The sequence below is a fragment of the Eleutherodactylus coqui genome, chromosome 3 (assembly GCF_035609145.1).
Source record: "Eleutherodactylus coqui strain aEleCoq1 chromosome 3, aEleCoq1.hap1, whole genome shotgun sequence".
NCBI classification, from domain to species: Eukaryota; Metazoa; Chordata; class Amphibia; order Anura; family Eleutherodactylidae; genus Eleutherodactylus; species Eleutherodactylus coqui.
The window spans coordinates 141295113-141314388 of record NC_089839.1 but is presented as its reverse complement, the minus strand read 5'-3'; the positions used below and the strand labels follow the sequence as shown (position 1 = coordinate 141314388).

Sequence of the window (19276 nt, the reverse complement as noted above, 5' to 3'; positions counted from 1 at the left end):
TTAATGCGTTCCGTCTGCCCATTGGATTCTGGGTGAAAGGCAGTGGAGAACGACAACCCCACTCCAAAGTTCTTACAGAACGCACGCCAAAAGCGGGCCACAAATTGTATCCCATGATCTGACACGACATCATCGGGAATGCCATGCAACTGTACAACTTCCTTAATAAAAATGGATGCCAATTCAGGAGCTGACGGTAACTTCCTCAATGGAACAAAATGAGTCATCTTAGAAAAACGGTCAACTACCACCCATATTACCAAATACCCTTGGGAAACGGGCAAATCAGTAATAAAATCCATGGATAAGTGCGACCATGGTCTAGATGGAACAGGCAGTGGCATTATGGGCCACTTGGGACGTCTCCTAACACTCTTCCCACGAGCGCAGGTGGTACAGGCTTCTACAAAACTCCTGACATCCCAGACCATCCGCGGCCACCAGTACAAATGTTTACATAATTCTAATGTACTGCGGATTACCGGGTGCCCCGCTAAGACCGATGTATGGACCTCCTCCAGTACCTGCAACCACCAGGTACTGGGTACAAAAAGCTTTCCTTCGGGAAGAAAAACTGCAGCATCAGCCTGGGCTGCCAAAATCTGATTAGATACGTTTGACGTCAAGGCCGCCACCACTATCCAAGGCAACAGGATCCCTTCAGAATGGGAATCCTCCGGCTCAGGGGCTCCAAAACTACGGGATAAGGCATCAGCTCTAACATTCTTTGAACCTGGAATATACACTACCGTTCAAAAGTTTGGGGTCACATTGAAATGTCCTTATTTTTGAAGGAAAAGCACTGTACTTTTCAATGAAGATAACTTTAAACTAGTCCTAACTTTAAACAAATGCACTTTATACATTGCTAATGTGGTAAATGACTATTCTAGCTGCAAATGCCTGTTTTTTGTGCAAAATCTACAAAGGTGAATAGAGGTCCATTTCCAGCAACTATCACTCCAGTGTTCTAATGGTACAATGTGTTTGCTCATTGGCTCAGAAGGCTAATTGATTATTAGAAAACCCTTGTGCAATCATGTTCACACATCTGAAAACAGTCTAGCTCGTTACAGAAGCTACAAAACTGACCTTCCTGTGAGCAGATTGAGTTTCTGGAGCATCACATTTGTGGGGTCAATTAAACGCTCAAAATGGCCAGAAAAAGAGAACTTTCATCTGAAACTCGACAGTCTATTCTTGTTCTTAGAAATGAAGGCTATTCCATGCGAGAAATTGCTAAGAAATTGAATATTTCCTACAATGGTGTGTACTACTCCCTTCAGAGGACAGCACAAACAGGCTCTAACCAGAGTAGAAAAAGAAGTGGGAGGCCGCGTTGCACAACTAAGCACGGTTGGCACATTAGAGTCTCTAGTTTGAGAAACAGACGCCTCACAGGTACCCAACTGGCATCTTCATTAAATAGTACCCGCAAAACACCAGTGTCAACATCTACAGTAAAGAGGCGGCTGCGGAATTTTGGGCTTCAGGGCAGAGTGGCAAAGAAAAAGCCATATCTGAGACTGGCCAATAAAAGAAAAAGATTAAGATGGGCAAAAGAACACAGACATTGGACAGAGGAAGACTGGAAAAAAGTGTTGTGGACGGATGAATCCAAGTTTGAGGTGTTTGGATCACAAAGAAGAACGTTTGTGAGACGCAGAACAAATGAAAAGATGCTGGAAGAATGCCTGACGCCATCTGTTAAGCATGGTGGAGGTAATGTGATGGTCTGGGGTTGCTTTGGTGCTGGTAAGGTGGGAGATTTGTACAGGGTAAAAGGGATTCTGAATAAGGAAGGCTATCACTCCATTTTGCAACGCCATGCCATACCCAGTGGACAGCGCTTGATTGGAACCAATTTCATCCTACAACAGGACAATGACCCTAAACACACCTCCAAATTGTGCAAGAACTATTTACAGCAGAAGCAGGCAGCTGGTATTCTATCGGTAATGGAGTGGCCAGCGCAGTCACCAGATCTGAACCCCATTGAGCTGTTGTGGGAGCAGCTTGACCGTATGGTACGCCAGAAGTGCCCATCCAACCAATCCAACTTGTGGGAGATGCTTCTAGAAGCGTGGGGTGCAATTTCTCAAGCTTACCTCAACAAATTAACAGCTAGAATGTCAAAGGTGTGCAATGCTGTAATTGCTTCAAAAGGAGGATTCTTTGACGAAAGCAAAGTTTGATGTAAAAACAATGTTATTTCAAATACAAATCATTATTTCTAACCTTGTCAATGTCTTGACTCTATTTTCTATTCATTTCACAACGCATGGTGGTGAATAAGTGTGACTTTTCATGGAAAACACAAAATTGTTTGGGTGACCCCAAACTTTTGAACGGTAGTGTATGTGACAACAAAATTAAAGCGTGAAAAGAACAAAGCCCACCGGGCCTGTCGCGCGTTTAGACGTTTGGCAGACTCTAAATATATCAGATTTTTATGATCAGTAAATACTGTAACTTGATTCTTAGCCCCTTCCAGAAAATGTCTCCACTCCTCAAACACCCATTTGATAGCCAATAATTCTCTATTGCCAATATCACAGTTTCTCTCTGCAGGACCGAACTTCCTGGAAAAGAAGGCACACGGTTGCAATTTGGCCAGGGAGGCGAAACCCTGCGACAAAACCACCCCCACACCATGTCTGGACGCATCTACCTCCACCACAAAAGGCAAGTTAAGATCAGGTTGTACCAGTACCGGGGCCAACGAGAATGCCTTCTTCAAACTTACAAAAGCCTTTATTGCCTCAGGTGACCAGTTAACCAATTCAGCGCCCTTCTTGGTAAGGTCCGTCAATAGTTTGGCCAAAGTTCCTGATAAATTTACGGTAAAAATTTGCCGCAGTGCCTTGAGACTGGTCGGTTGGCACCATTCAGTTATGGCACGAACCTTTTCTCGGCATCCATCTGTATAGCGGAAGGAGTTATCACATAGCCCAAAAAGACACCTTCTGCACCCCGAACTGACATTTCTCCAATTTGGCAAAAATTTATTGTCTCGAAGGCGCAACAGCACAACATGTAAATGCTTCACATGAGATTCCCAATCGGGAGATAAAATTAATATGTCATCCAAATATACCACCATGAAAACCCCAGAGATATCGTGAAAAATGGCGTTCATGAAGCCCTGGAAAACAGCCGGAGCATTGCATAATCCAAACGGCATTACAAGACATTCAAGATGTCCAAACGGGTAATTAAATGCGGTCTTCCATTCATCCCTTTCACGAATTCTAATCAGGTTGTAGGCTCCCCTGAGATCGAGCTTGGAGAACCAACTAGCCCCCACAAACTGATTAAGTAAATCGGGGATCAGTGGAAGTGAGTATTGATTTTTTTACAGTAATCATATTTAATGCTCGATAATCAATACCAGGCCGGAGACTGCCATCCTACTTCTCCACGAAGAACAGACTGGCCCCAGCAGGAGACTCAGAATGGCGTATATGGCCCTTGGCCAAGTTCTCGGTTACGTACTCCTTCATAGCCTCGTGTTCAGGCACCGTGATATTGTACATACCCCCCTCGGGATCTTACTTCCGGGAAGGAGATTAATCTTGCAATCCCACTGCCTGTGAGGGGGTAAAGCTTCAGAAAGCTGTTTGGAAAATACATCTGCGAATTCTTCTAAATACTTAGGTAGGCCGGCCAATTCACAACCAGAGGAATGCAACTGGACAGTAGTCAAATGGTCCTTGCATCCAGTACCCCACTGTATCAACTCGGAAGTGGCCCAATCAATAACGGGGTTATGTAGTTGCAACCAGGGTAACCCCAACACGACATCAACCGATAGGCCTTCCATCATCAAAAATGTACAGATTTCTGAATGTAAAGCTCCCACTGAGAATCTGAGTTCCGGTGTAACCTTCTTTATCAAATCCGTAGCCAGTGGGGTAGCATCAATTCTAGAGACCTGTAAATGAGGATTTAAATCTAGCAACTTGGAAGCTATCGACTGGACAAACTTGAAATTCACAATATTAACTGCTGCCCCCGAGTCGACAAAAGCATGACCAGAAATGAGGCAGGAACCCAACAGAATGGAACAAGGGAGAAGCAACTTGGAAAAACCCGGAAGTACCTGAGCTCCTAGGCGATCCTTCCGGAGATCGCCTAGGAGCGGAAGTTTTCCTGTTGCCGTCTCAGGTGGTGACAAAATGTCCAGGGTTCCTGCAGTAGAAGCACAACCTGTTTCTTTGGCGAAGGCCTGGCGCTCCGGAGCTGCCATGTATCCCAGTTCTGGGGAGCTGATCTTTACACGCCGAGGTGAGGTTCTCTGGTCTGGTGACCCTTCTAGCCCTCAGATGTTGGTCAGCCCGTACAGATAACATCATTGCCGTCTCTAACGTCTTAGGCTCCGGGTGACCCAACAGCAAGTCCTTTAACCACCCAGAGGGTCCGGTCAAAAAGAGGTCCTTTAAGGCCCGGTCATTCCACCCTGAATCTACACAAAACTGTCGGAATTGTGAACAAAACTCCTCGGCCGTCCTCTTACCCTGACGCAGGCTCAATAATTTAGACACCGCATAATCTGCACGATCAGGCTCATCGTATATCTGACCTAAGCAGAGAAAAAGGCATCCACCGACTGACGAGAAGGGGAATCTGATGGTAATGAAAAAGCCCAATTCTGTGGGTCCCCTTTTAGTCTGGAAATCACAATTCCAACCCTCTGATGTTCTGACCCAGAGGAATGTGGACGCAAACTAAAATATAGTTTACATCCCTCACAGAATGCAAAAAATGCCTTACGGTCACCGGAAAAAAGTCAGGTAAAGTCGCCTTACGTTCATAAATGGGTATGGGCCCCCGTGATACCATTGCTGAAGTCCCCGCCACCGCCTGTTCCTGGTGCGAGAGATGAGCCGACAAGTCCTGTACCACCTCAGTCAAATTCTGGACCTAATTTATGACTGCAGTAACAGCCTCCATAATGCACAGATACTCGGGGTTCACCTTCAGCCCCGAATCTTTGTATGGCCAGTGTTTCTGTCAGGGTTGGTTAGGAACGAAAGACTGGAAGACCCTACAACCAACCCTCTCCCCTGTTCCTACTCTGCACTGATGGGATCCCAAGGAAAAGGACAGGCAAGACCAACTAACCAGAGAGACAGAGTGTAATAAAAATCGATGACTAGAACGCCAAGTAACAAACAAAGGATAACAAAGAAAATGCTAAGGCAAGGTCAGAGCAAAACCGGGTCAGCAGACTGGTAGAGAAACCTGAGCAGGTGACAGCTGGAAAACAAGCAAACACTGGCAGGGACTGACAGTGTCTGCGGAGCTAAATACCAAAAGCCCCACCTAGGTCGGGGTGGGACTTTGTGAAACGCTGGCTGGTAATGCATATAGACCGGCCCTCCTCTGGCCGTGCCCCCTAAAAGGGGAACTCCGAAGCCCCGTCCAGCAGCGCCGCGGACCCCACGCCTGACGCCAAACCGGACGCTAACCCGAGGAGGCGACCCCCGGACGACACCACCACGGCCCCCGACGGTCCCAGGCACGCTGCCGCGCGTCCCCTCCAGCGACCGCAAGTCTCCTCCTGACAGATAAGGTCTTTGCTGCAAAGCCATTAATGATCCAGATAGCCCTGCTACAGTGGATGCTGGTGCTGCACAAGGCCGACAGGCTGTACTTGTGGCGTTTGTGGCGTAGTGGTTAGACAGGTATTTGTCAGGTCTGGAGGCACAGAAGTTAGAATAGTCGGGAGTCAGGCAGGAGTCAAAACTGGAAACACACAATCTTGCTTTCTTGATGAACAATCCAGGGATTAGTTATAGTATCTTGATCCTTCCGTTATCAAGTTTAGAATTTTTTTTTTTAAATATAGGATCATAACAAAAATGCAAAGCATGTACAGAGAAGGAACATGTACGAAGTCCCTTTCTGTCCCAATCAGCTGGTATTCCGCTCTTCCCCGCCTGCTCCCAACTTGTCTCCTGCTGCCCAATCAGCTGCTACTCAGCGCTTTCCCGCCCGCTCCCTACTCCTCTCCTGCCGCCCAATCAGCTGGTGCTCAGCTCTTGCCTGCGCGTTCCCTACTGATCCCTTGCCGCCCAATCAGCTGATACTCAGCTCTTTCCCACCCGCTCCCAACTCGTCTCCTGCCGCCCTCCACTTTGTTGTTGTTTACATTCAGCCTGTGACTTACCTTAAACCTGTGTGCTGCAGCTAATAACAGCGCTTAGCCATGTTTGGAGAGGTCAAGATACAGATTTATTCCATACTCCTACACATTTATAAGTTGTACATAAACGTAAAGAGAAAGAGTCCAGAGCCTCAATGTATGCAAAAATGTCTGCATTTTATCCAGAAATCCCATATTTTAAGGACTTTTGTGTCATTACGGGATTTCCAATGTGCCAGTTTCTCCAATTTGCACAGGTTATGGGATTTACCTACCCAGCAATAACTGGAAGGTGCAATGTTTTCTCTAATAAAGAAAGACCACATAGCGTGCTGCGTCTAACGCAACTGTGAGGAGTCACTTCCATTTTTTGTATGAAGCTTTCCTGCGATTTTGTTTTATTCCATTGATCTTAAAAAGGAGTGGTCCGAGTTATGTAAAGCGGCTTCTAATGAGTCCTCCATGCTGTAAAATAACAATCAGCTAATACTCACCTCTTCCCCTGCTGCTCCCTACTCGTCCCCTGCCGCCCAGTCAGCTGATATTTACCTCTTCTCCGCCCACTACCAACTCATCCACTGCCACCCAATAAGCTGATACTCAGCTCTTCCCCGCCTGCTCGCTACTTGTCCCCTGCCGCCAAATCAGCTGGTACTTTGCTCTACCCTGCCTGCTCCGTACTCGTTCCCTGCCACCCTCCACTCTGTTATTGTTTACATTCAGCCTGTGACTTACCTTAAACCTGTGTGCTGCAGCTAATGACAGCACTCAGCCATGATAGGTTGGGGGCCTCAATAAAAGCCACTTTATATAGCTTGAAACAACCCCTTTAATACAGAAAACATTTTTATGTATATGTTTATATTGTAAGATTCTGAAGACATTCCTAAAATGTTACTGAGTAACTTACCTTGCTGTAAGAGATGTGCGTGGGTAAAAGGACTCGGTTGTCCAAGATACCTTTTAGGTAAGTTCAAAGAAAGCTTTTGTGTTCTTGTAAAAGATCTGTGTATAGTATAAGCAGCAGAAGCTACAAAAAAAACATAATTAGAACTATCAGTGCAATTAGTTACAAAATAATCATCTAGTCCTTTTTCAAATGCTCTCATAGTCTCTGCAATTACTACATCACACTTTTACACAAGCTGAGACTCTCACAATTCTCATTTGCCTGAGCAAACAAACTAGTGACGTCATCACCGGCTCATCCGCCTGTTTAGACTACATGACTCTTGTTGAGAATTGTGCAGTTATCATTCACTGATCATTCAGTGTTTCACATGCTTATGTACAACACTGAATGATGAGGGTCATTCCATGTCAACTGGCCTAATAGTCCCTGCTCGACCACCTTCAATTTAGCTGATGTTTTTACAGAATGTTCATCCACCGCCTGTATGAAGTTCTGCAGTTTCAGCTTGCTGTATAGCTTGGTTGAGGCGCTAGAGCCATTTGCATAAAAGTCACTCTTCCCTCGCAGATCGTTTAAAAAAAACATTCAAGTTTGTGTTACCAATATTACTGATCTAAGCAAGCCAACTCACTGAAACCTGTTGCACTTGGTCAACTTTTTGTGTAGAATTTGAAAATTGTACAAGCGGGTGTCGCTAAGGATTGACTTGGTGTCTATTAAGGCCCAGACGTGGCTGCTGAATGTTGTTGCGACAAAATTGCCCACAAGTTTAGGAACCTACAACTTATTAAGAAATAGTTTAAATAAGCTGGAATTTGGACAAGTGCCAACCAAAGCACTGTCCTGGCTGCGTTTTTGCTTGCATACTTACTGTTTAATACCGCACTGAGATTGATTTTTTTTTAAAAGTTACTTTTGCAATTTTTACCATTTTGTTTTTAAAACGCCAGTAACTTATAGAGGACACTTCCAATTTTATTTTGCTTTGTGCCATTAGAAAGATCAGCTTTTACTCTATCTGTTCCTCTAGTTTCATGATGATATCTATTAACATCTTAGGACGGAGCTTTTTTGCTTTTTTCCATTTTCGTTTTTTCCTCCTCCCTTTTAAAAAATCGTAACTCCTTTATTTATCCACCGACGTCGCTGTATGAGGGCTTGTTTTTTGCGGGAAGAGTTGTATTTTTCAATAGTACCAATTATTGTACCATATAATGTACTGAAAAACTTTTTAAAAATTTCAAGTGGAGAGAAATGGAAAAAAAACAACATACCGACATACTTTTGGTGTGTCCTGTTTCCACGGCGCACAAACTGCAATAAAAATGACCTGATAACTTTATTCTATGGGTCAGTGCAATTACTATGATATGAAACTTATATAGTTTTTTTTTTTTGCTGTACTACTTTTAGTTTTTTTCAAAGATATTAAGGTTTTTAAAATTATTTTCTCTCTCCATTTTCGGCGCACAATAACGTTTTTATTTTTCCATTGACATTGTTATGTGAGGGCTCAGTTTGTGAGGTACGTCCTTTTCATTTCCAATGGTACCATTTTTGAATACAAACACCTTTTTGATCACTTTTTAATACATTTTTTCTTGGAGATAGTGTGATCAAAAGAAGCGCATTTCTGGCGTTTTTTATTTTTTCGGACGTCGTTCACTGTGCGGGTTAAATAATGCATTGCTTTGATAGATCGGACTCTTACGGACACCGCGATACTAAACAAGTATTTTTGCTTTATTTAGATTTTTTTTATTACAAATATGGCAACAGTTTTTTTTTTACTTTTATAACTTTTTTTTAAATTAATAAAACTTTATTGTTTTTACTTTTACACTTTCAGGGGGGACCACAACCAGCGATGCTTTGATCTCTTATGCAGTATGATGTAATGCCTTAGCATTACATCATACTGCATTCTGACAGGCAGCCTAGCAAGCCACCCCACGGGGACGGCTTGATGGGCAGTCTGCCAAGACAGCCATGGGGTCTTTCAGAAGGCCTCTGGCTGCCATGACACCTGCACGGCTCCCCTGATCTCACCACAGGGAGAGGGCGTATGGGACCCCTGAACATTAGTCAGGGGATTCTGACAGCGGCATTTAAAGGGTTAATAGCCGCGATCGGCTGTGCGGACAATTGCAGCTATTGCCCGTGGGTGTCAGCTGTAATAAATAACTGACGCCCGCACTGTATGGAGGGAGATAGCGACGCTATTTCCCTCCATACACGTCCTGCAATGGAGGACGTAAAAAGACTATTGGGCCGTAACTAAGGGGTTAAAATAATGTGAAGAAGTTCGCACAAAATATGTAAAGCCTTGTATTCGCCAATGGTGGAAGTGCCACTACCAATCTGTAAGATTGGAATCACCAACAGGCCACACCCAGTAGCCAGTTAAGGCCAGCCACCGGATAGGTTTCTTTGCCACAGGTTCCCAAGCCTGAATGTGGTTGCCTTTCAAGTTCCCAAGTCTAAGTGTGAGTGTCTACCAGGATCTCAGACCCAATGTAGAGCCTTTACTTAGGATTTCAAGCCTTGGTTGGGTTTCTTCATGGTCCCCAACCCATAATGCTTCCATTTAATGTTTAAAGGCGTGAAATTTGCTGCTGCCAATTGCTATTATTACTTCTGAAAGATGGTATTTTTGACACAACATAATTTATAGCAAATGTTGATCAATGTGCAAAAACGGCCTTTCATTATGTGGCAGACCTCCAACTAGGTCAGTATGTAGCTTGTGTTTATGATGATCAGTGGAGGATTGTGAAATTTTCAGCGAAGAATGTGATACTTTTATAAACTTCCTGCATCCGCATGGGCCGGCCCAGTAATTTTATTGGCCAGCTGGAAAAGACACTTGTTGGATACCAGAACAATATATACTTTCCCGTATTCCTGTTCCTTCAACGACAATTATGGTTCAAAAATACCATTTCCCTTAAGCTAACTTCACACGGGCCAGTGTTATATCGGATCGTGTATTGTGGCCCAATATCGTGCTCTCCAATATGAGATTTCCCAACGCATGCAAATCGTTTTTATGTCAAAACCACTTTGCATCGGGGAAGTCTTGATCCTCGGTTGTGGCTGGGGATCACAGAATGTCTCCCATTCTTTTCGATAAGGAGACCTTGCATTGCGATGCGTGCGCCTAGCACGTGGTGCGTTGCTGCCACCGGCCCCAGTGAAAACAACAGGCGATGTGAGGGCATGACCAAAGATAGGACATGTTGCAATTTGTTTCCTTCATCACATCACGGTGCAATGCGGGATAAAATTGTTTATGTGTATCACCCCATTCAAAAAATAGGGTACATATTTGTGTGAGATTCGTGTTTTTTGGCCGTATGTAAACAGCCTCAAGTGTAAAAGAAACCAACATGAAACTATAGGAACAGAAACAGTAAAAGCTGCTCTTTCTAATGGCACAAAACACAAAGAAAATTACAAGTGTCCTATTTGAGTTACAGGTGTTTAAAAATGGTAAAATTTCCAAAAATAACCTTTTTTTCCCCCATGCTATTTTCAGTGGGGATAAAACTGTAAGTATGCAAACAAAAAAAAAAGCAGGCAGTGTAACAGTGCTTCAGTCGGCACTTGTACTACTCACTGGCCAAATCCCAGCTCATTAAAGTGATTCGTTAATAAGTTATAGGTTCCTAAACTTGTGGACAATTTTGTTGCGATAACATTTGCACCAAGTTTCAGTGAGTTCGCTTGCTTAGATCAGGAATAGGAGCAACACAAACATGGATATTTCTTTGTAACAACTTGCGAGGGAAGAGTGACTTTTATGCAGATTGCCCTAGCGCCTCAACCAAGCTGAAACTGCAGAACTTCATACAGGCGGTGGATGAACATTCTGTAAAAATAGGAGCTAACTTGAAGGTGGTCGAGCAGGGATCATTAGGACAGTTGACATGGTATGACCCTCCTGTGAAGACAGCTCCTTCCACGTAGCGAAGAAAATGTCTTACCATTCCAGTTGTTAGGGAATCTGAGTGCCTAAATAACAGTAGTGGATTGTAGAGGGGCTGCACTTCAGCCATGATTTTTAGCAGTGAAGCAGCCAAAAAAAATTGAATAAAAGTATATCACAAGATTGTTGAGATATCACTGCCAGTGGCCATATTTCCCAATACACTAATCACACAAGGGCAGGTACAGACAGCACTTCCCAGATGAATGTAGAGGGGAAGATTCTTGCACGTTTGAACACTGTACAAGTGCAAGATACTGATGAACAGCCACGCACACGCTTGCCACATATTGGGGAGTGCTGCTTAGTATTATACTCGCACAAAGATAACACATACAAAAGTTTAATTGCTACGTGTAGTGCACAAGGATGCCACAAATGCGCCAGCCGGAAGGGTCTGCCTGCAATTCAGAGTGAGCCGCAGTTTCTGACCCCCCCCCCCCCCCCCCGCCCCTAAAGCCAGACTGCTTACTGCAGGAAGTAAGTATGAGGTCTTAGTTAATATTTTGGCCACAATACACAAGCTTACAACCTGCGACAAGGGCCCTCGTTATCGTGCACGTGCCTACACTACATATACATACTTCCATTTAATTGTTTGCAGCCTGTAGACAAACACTGGAAACAGAGGACCGAGCAGCAACAGGGGCACAGTGGGGAGAGGAGAGGGGAAGCATATGACTGGTGTTTTGTGCTATGTAGGAAAAAGAACATCTTGTACAACCCATTAAATTTTTGAGGGTACAAGGAGTTGATAAACATCAATTCTGCCTTTTTATGGCATTCTCTGTGCAGTATAATACACATGAAAACTTTTTTACAGTATGATTAGGACGATACAAAAAGTAGAATTTAAAAAAAGCAAGCATTCCCACTTTTTTTTTTAATAATTAGTTTTGACAGCATTGCATTGTGACCTGTAATTTTTTTCCCCATTGCCTGGGCTGTATGCAGACTTGTTTTTGGCATGACGGACTGTAGTTTGTATCAGCACCATTTTTTGATCACTTGTGTGTTTTGGAAGATGAAATGAATAGTATTTACAGGCAGGATTAAAAAAAAAAAAAAGGGTGCAGTCTGTTTGTGTTGTTAAGGATCTGGTGGTGCAAAGTTTTTTTTTACTTTGGATAAAAAAAGGGGTTTCGTTTTATTTATTTTTTTACCTTTTTGCGTGCCCCTGCAGGGGATTTGAACCTGCAATCCTAGAACTGTTCTGTTAACACACTATAGTACTTTTGTATAGTAGTCTATTATCTCTTATTTCACAAGACCAGCCATGACGTACGAGCGTTTGACAACATCAGGTTGTTCGTGCAGAATGTTTAGACAGCAGATCATCGTTGATAACACTGTGCAACAAATTTTTTTTAAAGTTTTCATAACAAAGTAGTTATGTTTCTGTAACATTACACCTGCTGATCCCACTGGTAACATTGAATACTAGCAGCACGTCTCACTTCATGTTACAAACCATTTCCTTTATTAACAATGGTAAAAATTTGGACGCGCTGTAATATTGCTATTCAACTGTTTTTGGTGGAAAATGATGCTTGGATCTTCACTTCCGCCTGTAAGACGCATTACTTTCCCTCTGTAAGAAGCAGCAAAAGTCGCCCATCATATTGGGATTGTACCTCCCTTTGTAATGGTCTTCAATGATGGAGATGTCTTGTGTGCGTAATATGCAGTTAATAGAAGCCATTGATTTCAATGGGCTCATTCACGAGTGTATTCTTTCACATCATTTACAATTGCGTGAAAAAATACGCAGCATGACCTTGTTGGGGCGTATTACAGCAGTAAGCCATTGAAGTGAATGGGCAGCACAAATACGCAGTGAGTACGCAGGAAACCTGCTTATTAGCACAGCATTTCAATGAGCCCGTTTACATTCTTTTTGCACGCGCAAATATGCTGTGTATTTGTGGTCTTAAGAACATGTCAGAGCAGGTGAAAAATGTGGGCGTGATTTTTGGTCATGCAAATACATATCACTTTTGCACGACTGAAATGTGCTTACGTCCATGGGAATGAGCCCCAATAGTAGTCCCAGTAATAATAGTGACCCCCATAATGGCCTCATTAGTAATAGTGACACCCAGTGACCCCAGTAGTGACTACCATAGGTACCCCAATAGTAACAGTGAACGTCATAGTCCCAGGGATGCTGCCCAGACAGCCATGTTGTTATTACATTTTGAAAAATAGTCCCAGTCTAACCAATGACCTGTAAAAACACAGTTCATTAATTACAACTTACTGGCGGATGATCCACAGCGTTTCTGCCACGTGGAAACATACCCTATGTGTTACATAAACCTACCCTTATAGTGTTCAGCCAGCACGTGGTGTGTAACGGCGATTGCGAAATAGTTGCACAATCACTTTTGTTCTTTTTATTAAGCAAGGTTAATGGCGAGCCGACTGGATTACCCTTTGCAATCCAATTTTGGATTCAGGGTTTCCTAGGGGGCTTTCTCTTTCTGCCATTTTACAATGGCACCATCTGCTGGCTAGAGCCAGTACTGCAGTATGTGACATGTTGGAGAGGGCTCCGACAACAGAGCGGCCAGTAATATACAGTAAGACCACCCTGCTGGATGTCTTCTGACATCGAAGCTGTACAGCCTTCAATCAGAATGTTGGAAGACATCAGACAGTGGATCGGAAAGGGTTAATTGTACAGGCAGATTTCCAAAAAATACATTACAAAGGCAAATGAATTACATTATTCCCATAACTGGAAAACCTTATGTGGCAGAAAAAAAGGATATCATATTTGAATTCAGTGCACTAAATCTACTATAAGCCAATTATCTGCTATTAGGTTACAAAAATTGTGTTGCACAGTGTAATCCTTCGCTTCTCGTTCAGCGCTCACATTCCTATGTATACACGGAGCGGGGAGCATTTAACCGCAACGAGAAGTGAGCGAGCCGGCGATTATTTTCATGCCGGCTGAAACTGAATGACGAACAAAAAGCGAATGATTCTCGTACGTCTTTCTGTCATTGGCTACATTTAAACCAAACGATTATCTCCCACTTTCGCTCCTTTGGACGATTTTTTTTACAATTGTTACGTATAAACGCAGCATGGTAGCTGTGGCTGCCATGGCAACCCACTGGCCTTCCGTGATTGGATGGTGAAGGGCTGATTATGTCAGAGGATTCACGGGAGGAGATACTGCTGTGGAGAGCTACCTAAACAGAAAAGGGAGTGTGGGAGCTGACGAGGGGGGTTGTTATTAGTGTGCGAGACTTAAATCCGGATGACGTTAGATTCAGGGACTTTAGAAGGGAGTCACCAAGATCTAACTTATTATTAGTAGTGTGTTGTCTTCCTGGTGCTGCAGGTCAACACATCGTGGATCGGGTTTACAGCTTAATGGAAGGGACTGGTGAGGACCCAGCGGTCATGGTCTACATTGGCACAATGACTAAGTTAGAAGCAGGTGGAAGGTCCTTGAAAACTATTTCAGGGACCTGGGATGTAAACTTAGGGAAGGACCTCCAAAGTAGTATTTTTTGAACTACTACCTGTACCACACCAGAAAGGCAGCGGGAGATTATGGAGGTAAACAAGTGGCTCTAGAGTTGGTGTAGGAAGGGGGGGGGGGGTCCAGGTTCCTGGAGAACTGCTCATGTAAGCTGTGGGCAGTAGGGGGTTAAGAAGGCATTGGCATAACACACAAACACAACATGGATGTCGTTAGCCTCACTCATGCATCAAACAGCTCAAGTGTGCAGCAAGAAGGGGTCAGTTCAAGTGCGCCATTGGCAGCAGCAGAATACAGGTGGCCAAGCCACTTTAAAACCCGCGCCGAGCGGTGCGGGTTTTGAAGCTGCCTTTCTGCTGAGGATATGTTGCGGAATTTCCGTACAGTCCCGCTGCAGACATTCTGCAAGATTTCAACTCCATATGACCGCAGCCTAAGGCCGGGTCACACAAACGGGTCTGACTGCTTGTGGATATCTGCAGGAGGGGGTTCCACAGGGTTGGGCTATCACCCAGGCAACATTCTCTTGCACTGTCGCAGTGAGATGTTCTGACGTGACGGGATACGGCTCTCCGGGCTCAGCTGGCTTATTCTTATTCTGGAAGTAGTATAACCCACTTCTTGTGGAGGAAGAGCCCGGAAGAACCAGCGGAGGTGGCAGACAGTCTGGATGGTGTGCTGCTCCCCAGACTACCCTGCATTGTCTGCCCTCAAACTCTTGCTTTCTTTTATTTGTTCCTGGTTTCCTAGCAACGTCTATTGCAATTACATATGCACTGTGGATCGAACGCATCTATAGAGCATCAGGCCTCACCACACGGGCGGTTTAACCCTCCATAGCATGTTATGGAGAAGTGCCCACCAGTGGAAACCAGTTGCAGAGGGAAAAAATAATCTCAGCATGCTCCATATTGGTGTGGATTGAGCTCAGACGGCTTCTATTGAAGCCAATGGAAGCTGTCTAATCCGCGGCCTGTCCACAATTGACATTGCGTAAAGTTTGGAGGATGTGAGAAAAGCAGTTTAAAATATATATATATATATCTGTACAACGCATATTGAACGACTTGTGAGTCGTGCGGCCCATCGGCAGAACAGATTGAAGAAAAGCAGGTAAGCGCGAACGCTGCTGATGCCAGGGCCATATTCCGCATGCAGAATCCACCCAACCCGCGTGCATGCAGCCTAATGGAGTCCACACATGCGGAATCCGCCATTAAAAAACGCCAACATTTTTATTCCGCTCTTGGAATCCGCAATCCCTACCTGCAGCTGTGTGAAAGTCCATATATTTCAATGCCCGCCTATTTCTACATATTATATCGTGCGGCTGGCAATTGCTGAATCCGCAGTTCAAACCCGCTTGTGGGAGACCGAAGGCCTCCTGCACACGGCAGGGTCGGATCCGATCCTGTGCCCAGCCAGTGACCCCGCTCATCTGTCCGGGTTCTTCTTTATCTGTACTGCAGGAGCGCCGTCCATTCCGCATGCGCAGTACAGATAAAGCTGCGCCGTCGCTAGGCGATGACTCGGATCCTGCAGTCTTTAGGAAACCACATAGAAATGGAGCATGCTGAGATTTTTCTGCCATGAGTGGAAGCTGCAGTTGAAACAGGGGCTCTCCATAGGAGGTTACGAGCGGTATTCGCTGTGGAATCCGGGGACAGCCGACGGCAGGAGCCCTAACACAGCTGTCTAAGCCAGAGAAGCGGCCGCCCTAGCTGTTCTACGGACCAGGGGACTCCAGGCCGGGAGCTCGTGGAGCTGCTGCTGCGCGCTAACAACATACTGCAGTAATGAAGAGAAGCCGCTGACCTGCGCCGCGGCCTGACAGACACTTGTGACCACACGGCCACCTCATCCCTGCACGTCCTACACACAGCGCAACAACAGCAGGCGGCGCGGTGAGCGCGTCACACAGGGAGGCCCGCGCTGATGACGTCACGAGCACGTGGCGCATAAAGATGGGCGTGAAACACAGGGTGTTCCCTTCTCATTGTCATCCTTACTACTCCACTCTTCGATCCGACAGCTGTCTGGGGCGGGACTGTACTACCTCACGTGACTATCAGCGGGCCGGCCTGTACTGCCCCACGTGCGAGACTGCACTGCCTCACGTGACCAGAAGGGGCGGGACTAAACTGTCCCACGTAACAAGCAGGGGCAGAAGAGCCTGCCTCACATTACGAAAAGGGCTCTGTGTGCGGCGTACTGTTCGGCTCCCAAGCTTGAGGGAGCTGTTACATGAGGGGGACGAGCAGCCAGAGAGCTCCTCCCTCTGTGGGGCCTTGCAGGCAGTGAGGGGGGGGGGGGGCTCTGGATCCATCAGTTCTACAATACATATAATAGCCCCCTCTAGGAGCGCTGACCCCGTCATGTACACTCTTAGGCCACTCCCACACATGCCGTCAGTAAACGGGATTCATTTTACCGCAATTGCGAGAGGCATTGTTAAACACGTTACGACATTTGACAGCGCTTTTTAACGCACCCCTTCATTGCCACGGGTGATGAGGTGCCTTAAAAAAAGCAAAAACGTGGAAAAAAACAACAGACCTATCAAAAAACTCAGTGTTACAGATGTCACGTTCAAGTGCAGGCCTGACAAGCCCCTTTAAAACCAATGGGAGTGTTGCACAGCGGCTCGGGGCGCTGCGCTAATTGTGGTAAGAAATGGTGTGAGTGAGAACGGCCTTATGCCCAATGTCAACGGGCGGAACTGAATCGCGGAATCTGCGCAGACAATCTGCAGTTCAAGCCGCCCATAGACAATCATGGGCGCCCGCAGCTGAATTTAAGCATGTGGATTATGATTTGCAGAAAACGAATGGCAGCATGCTCCATTTTTCTGCAGTTCCCGCATAAACGGCTTTCATTGAGGTCAATGGAAGCCGTCCGATCCACGGCACACCTGCAGCTGCCACTGTGGACGTGCCGTGGATCCGGGGGAAAGCAGGTGATTAAAAATAACTCCACTGCAGGTATGTGGTGGTGCGCCATCCATCGTGCCCGCCCACATCCGCAGTGGAGAAGATGGAAGACCTGCACAGCCACACAGATGATCCGGACAGGTAAGTAATGTCCTCTTGCCGCAGTCAGGGCTCTTTCTCACGAGTGTATATCGGCCGCCGTTTTCACAGCAGGCCGATATATGCTACGTTGAATGAGATAAAACTGGTGAGCGGGTGCACAAATCAAACATTTGTGCGCCCGTTCAGACAGCATGGGTCCCGACGCATGTATGCCGAGTCTACCATGCTGTCGCCCCTTTCCCCTCCATTCCCCTCGCAGGCTCACCTCTGCTCTCCTCACCGCTGTCTCTTTGCAATGGGAGGGGGCAGAGCTAAACTTGGCCAGCCGGGCGCTTTTATGTCTCAGGAATACGGCCATGTGATCTGATGCATTGGAATCCAATCCATCAGATCACAGCGGATATATTAGCTGGCCGTGAAAATGGCGGCTGATATACGCTCGTGGGAAAGAGCCCTCAGGGTGAGATTCCACTGTGGGCTCCCGCCCGCGGAGTCTGACCCACCTGTGGACATGAGGCCTCTTACACATGGACTGCGATATCGCTGCTAGAAGATCACGGCGATATCACAGCTTTGTACACATGATTTTGTAGCGTCAGCGCCGCTTTTTCTTGATGATCTCGCAACACTGCTGCCCACAATAAAATCACACGATTTTTATCAAAAAAGGCAATAGTAGTTTCTAATGTTAAAAACGTATCAAGCAGGCTCCATTGGGAAACATGGGAGATAAAAATAATTTCACATCGCAGAAAGATAGCGCATACTGGGATTTTGTTTCTCGCCACATCGCTTAAGTGAAAACATCGCTAATGTGAATGAAACTATTGAAAAGCATAGGCTTCACAAACGTATTTTGTAGCACTGTCGCATCGCTGGAAATGTCACATGATTTTGTAGCCCGTGTGAAAGCTGCCTTAATTACAGGACCGCTGTCTATAGAGCTCTGGGGTTCAGTGATGTCACAATGGCAGCCCATTACTCTGCATGTGGTGATGGCAGAGTGCAGGCAGAATAGTGCTGGGTTACATAGGACCCCACTAATCTATCAGTTTTCACCCGTCCAGCGGATATAATTTCATATGTGAACTAGACAACCCCTTAGTGACCAAGCCTGTTTGCACCTTAAAGGGGTTTTCCGTGGAACTACTATTAATGACCTATCATTAGGATAGGTCATTAACAGTTGACCTTCACAGAAAAGACTTATATTAAAATATTAAACTTTATTAAATATCTCTTCAAAAACATTCACAAAACGGGCACAGTAGCCACAGTAACGGATAACCTGTGATTAATGGTGGGCTAGAACAAATATGACATACCACACGCGTACAAGAACACACCGAATTATCGGCCAATAGGGTAGTGTGTCAACGATGAATATTTTGATTATATCTTAGATAAATCTCTGGTATATCAAGAGAAGGTACTGTCGCATGTATGTGATATGGGCTCATTAATAGTGTATAGCAGCCTATATGCTCTGATAAATACACTATTCAGAAGCTCATCCATGTAGTGAACGGCGCTGGTATCTGCAGGCATGGCTCTCATTGATTTCAAATTTTGGAAATCTGACGTGTCACTATAACATAGAATAACTCCGTAAAGGTTTTGCATATCCCAGTGATTCTGACAATGTTTTTTCGCCACATATTGTACTTTATTTAGGTGGTAAAAATAGACCGATAGA

The 19276-nt window shown here is 45.2% G+C and overlaps 1 protein-coding gene across 2 annotated transcripts in view; it reads right to left on the bottom strand.

Moving 5' to 3' along the window:
- The window catches only part of XPNPEP3 (X-prolyl aminopeptidase 3), a 111072-nt gene extending 94589 nt beyond the window's left edge, over window positions 1–16483 (bottom strand). Inside the window, exons 1-2 of one of the 2 annotated variants that reach the window (XM_066596194.1) lie at window positions 16364–16483; window positions 7059–7178 (exon numbers count right to left, since the gene is read on the bottom strand). In XM_066596194.1, the coding sequence (XP_066452291.1) occupies window positions 7059–7178; window positions 16364–16409 (166 nt within the window). In that variant the 5' untranslated portion in view covers window positions 16410–16483. Of the gene's footprint in view, window positions 1–7058; window positions 7179–15814; window positions 16059–16363 lie in introns of those variants that run through there. The other variant, XM_066596193.1, reaches the window with a different exon arrangement.
- Between the last annotated feature and the right edge of the window lie 2793 nt (window positions 16484–19276).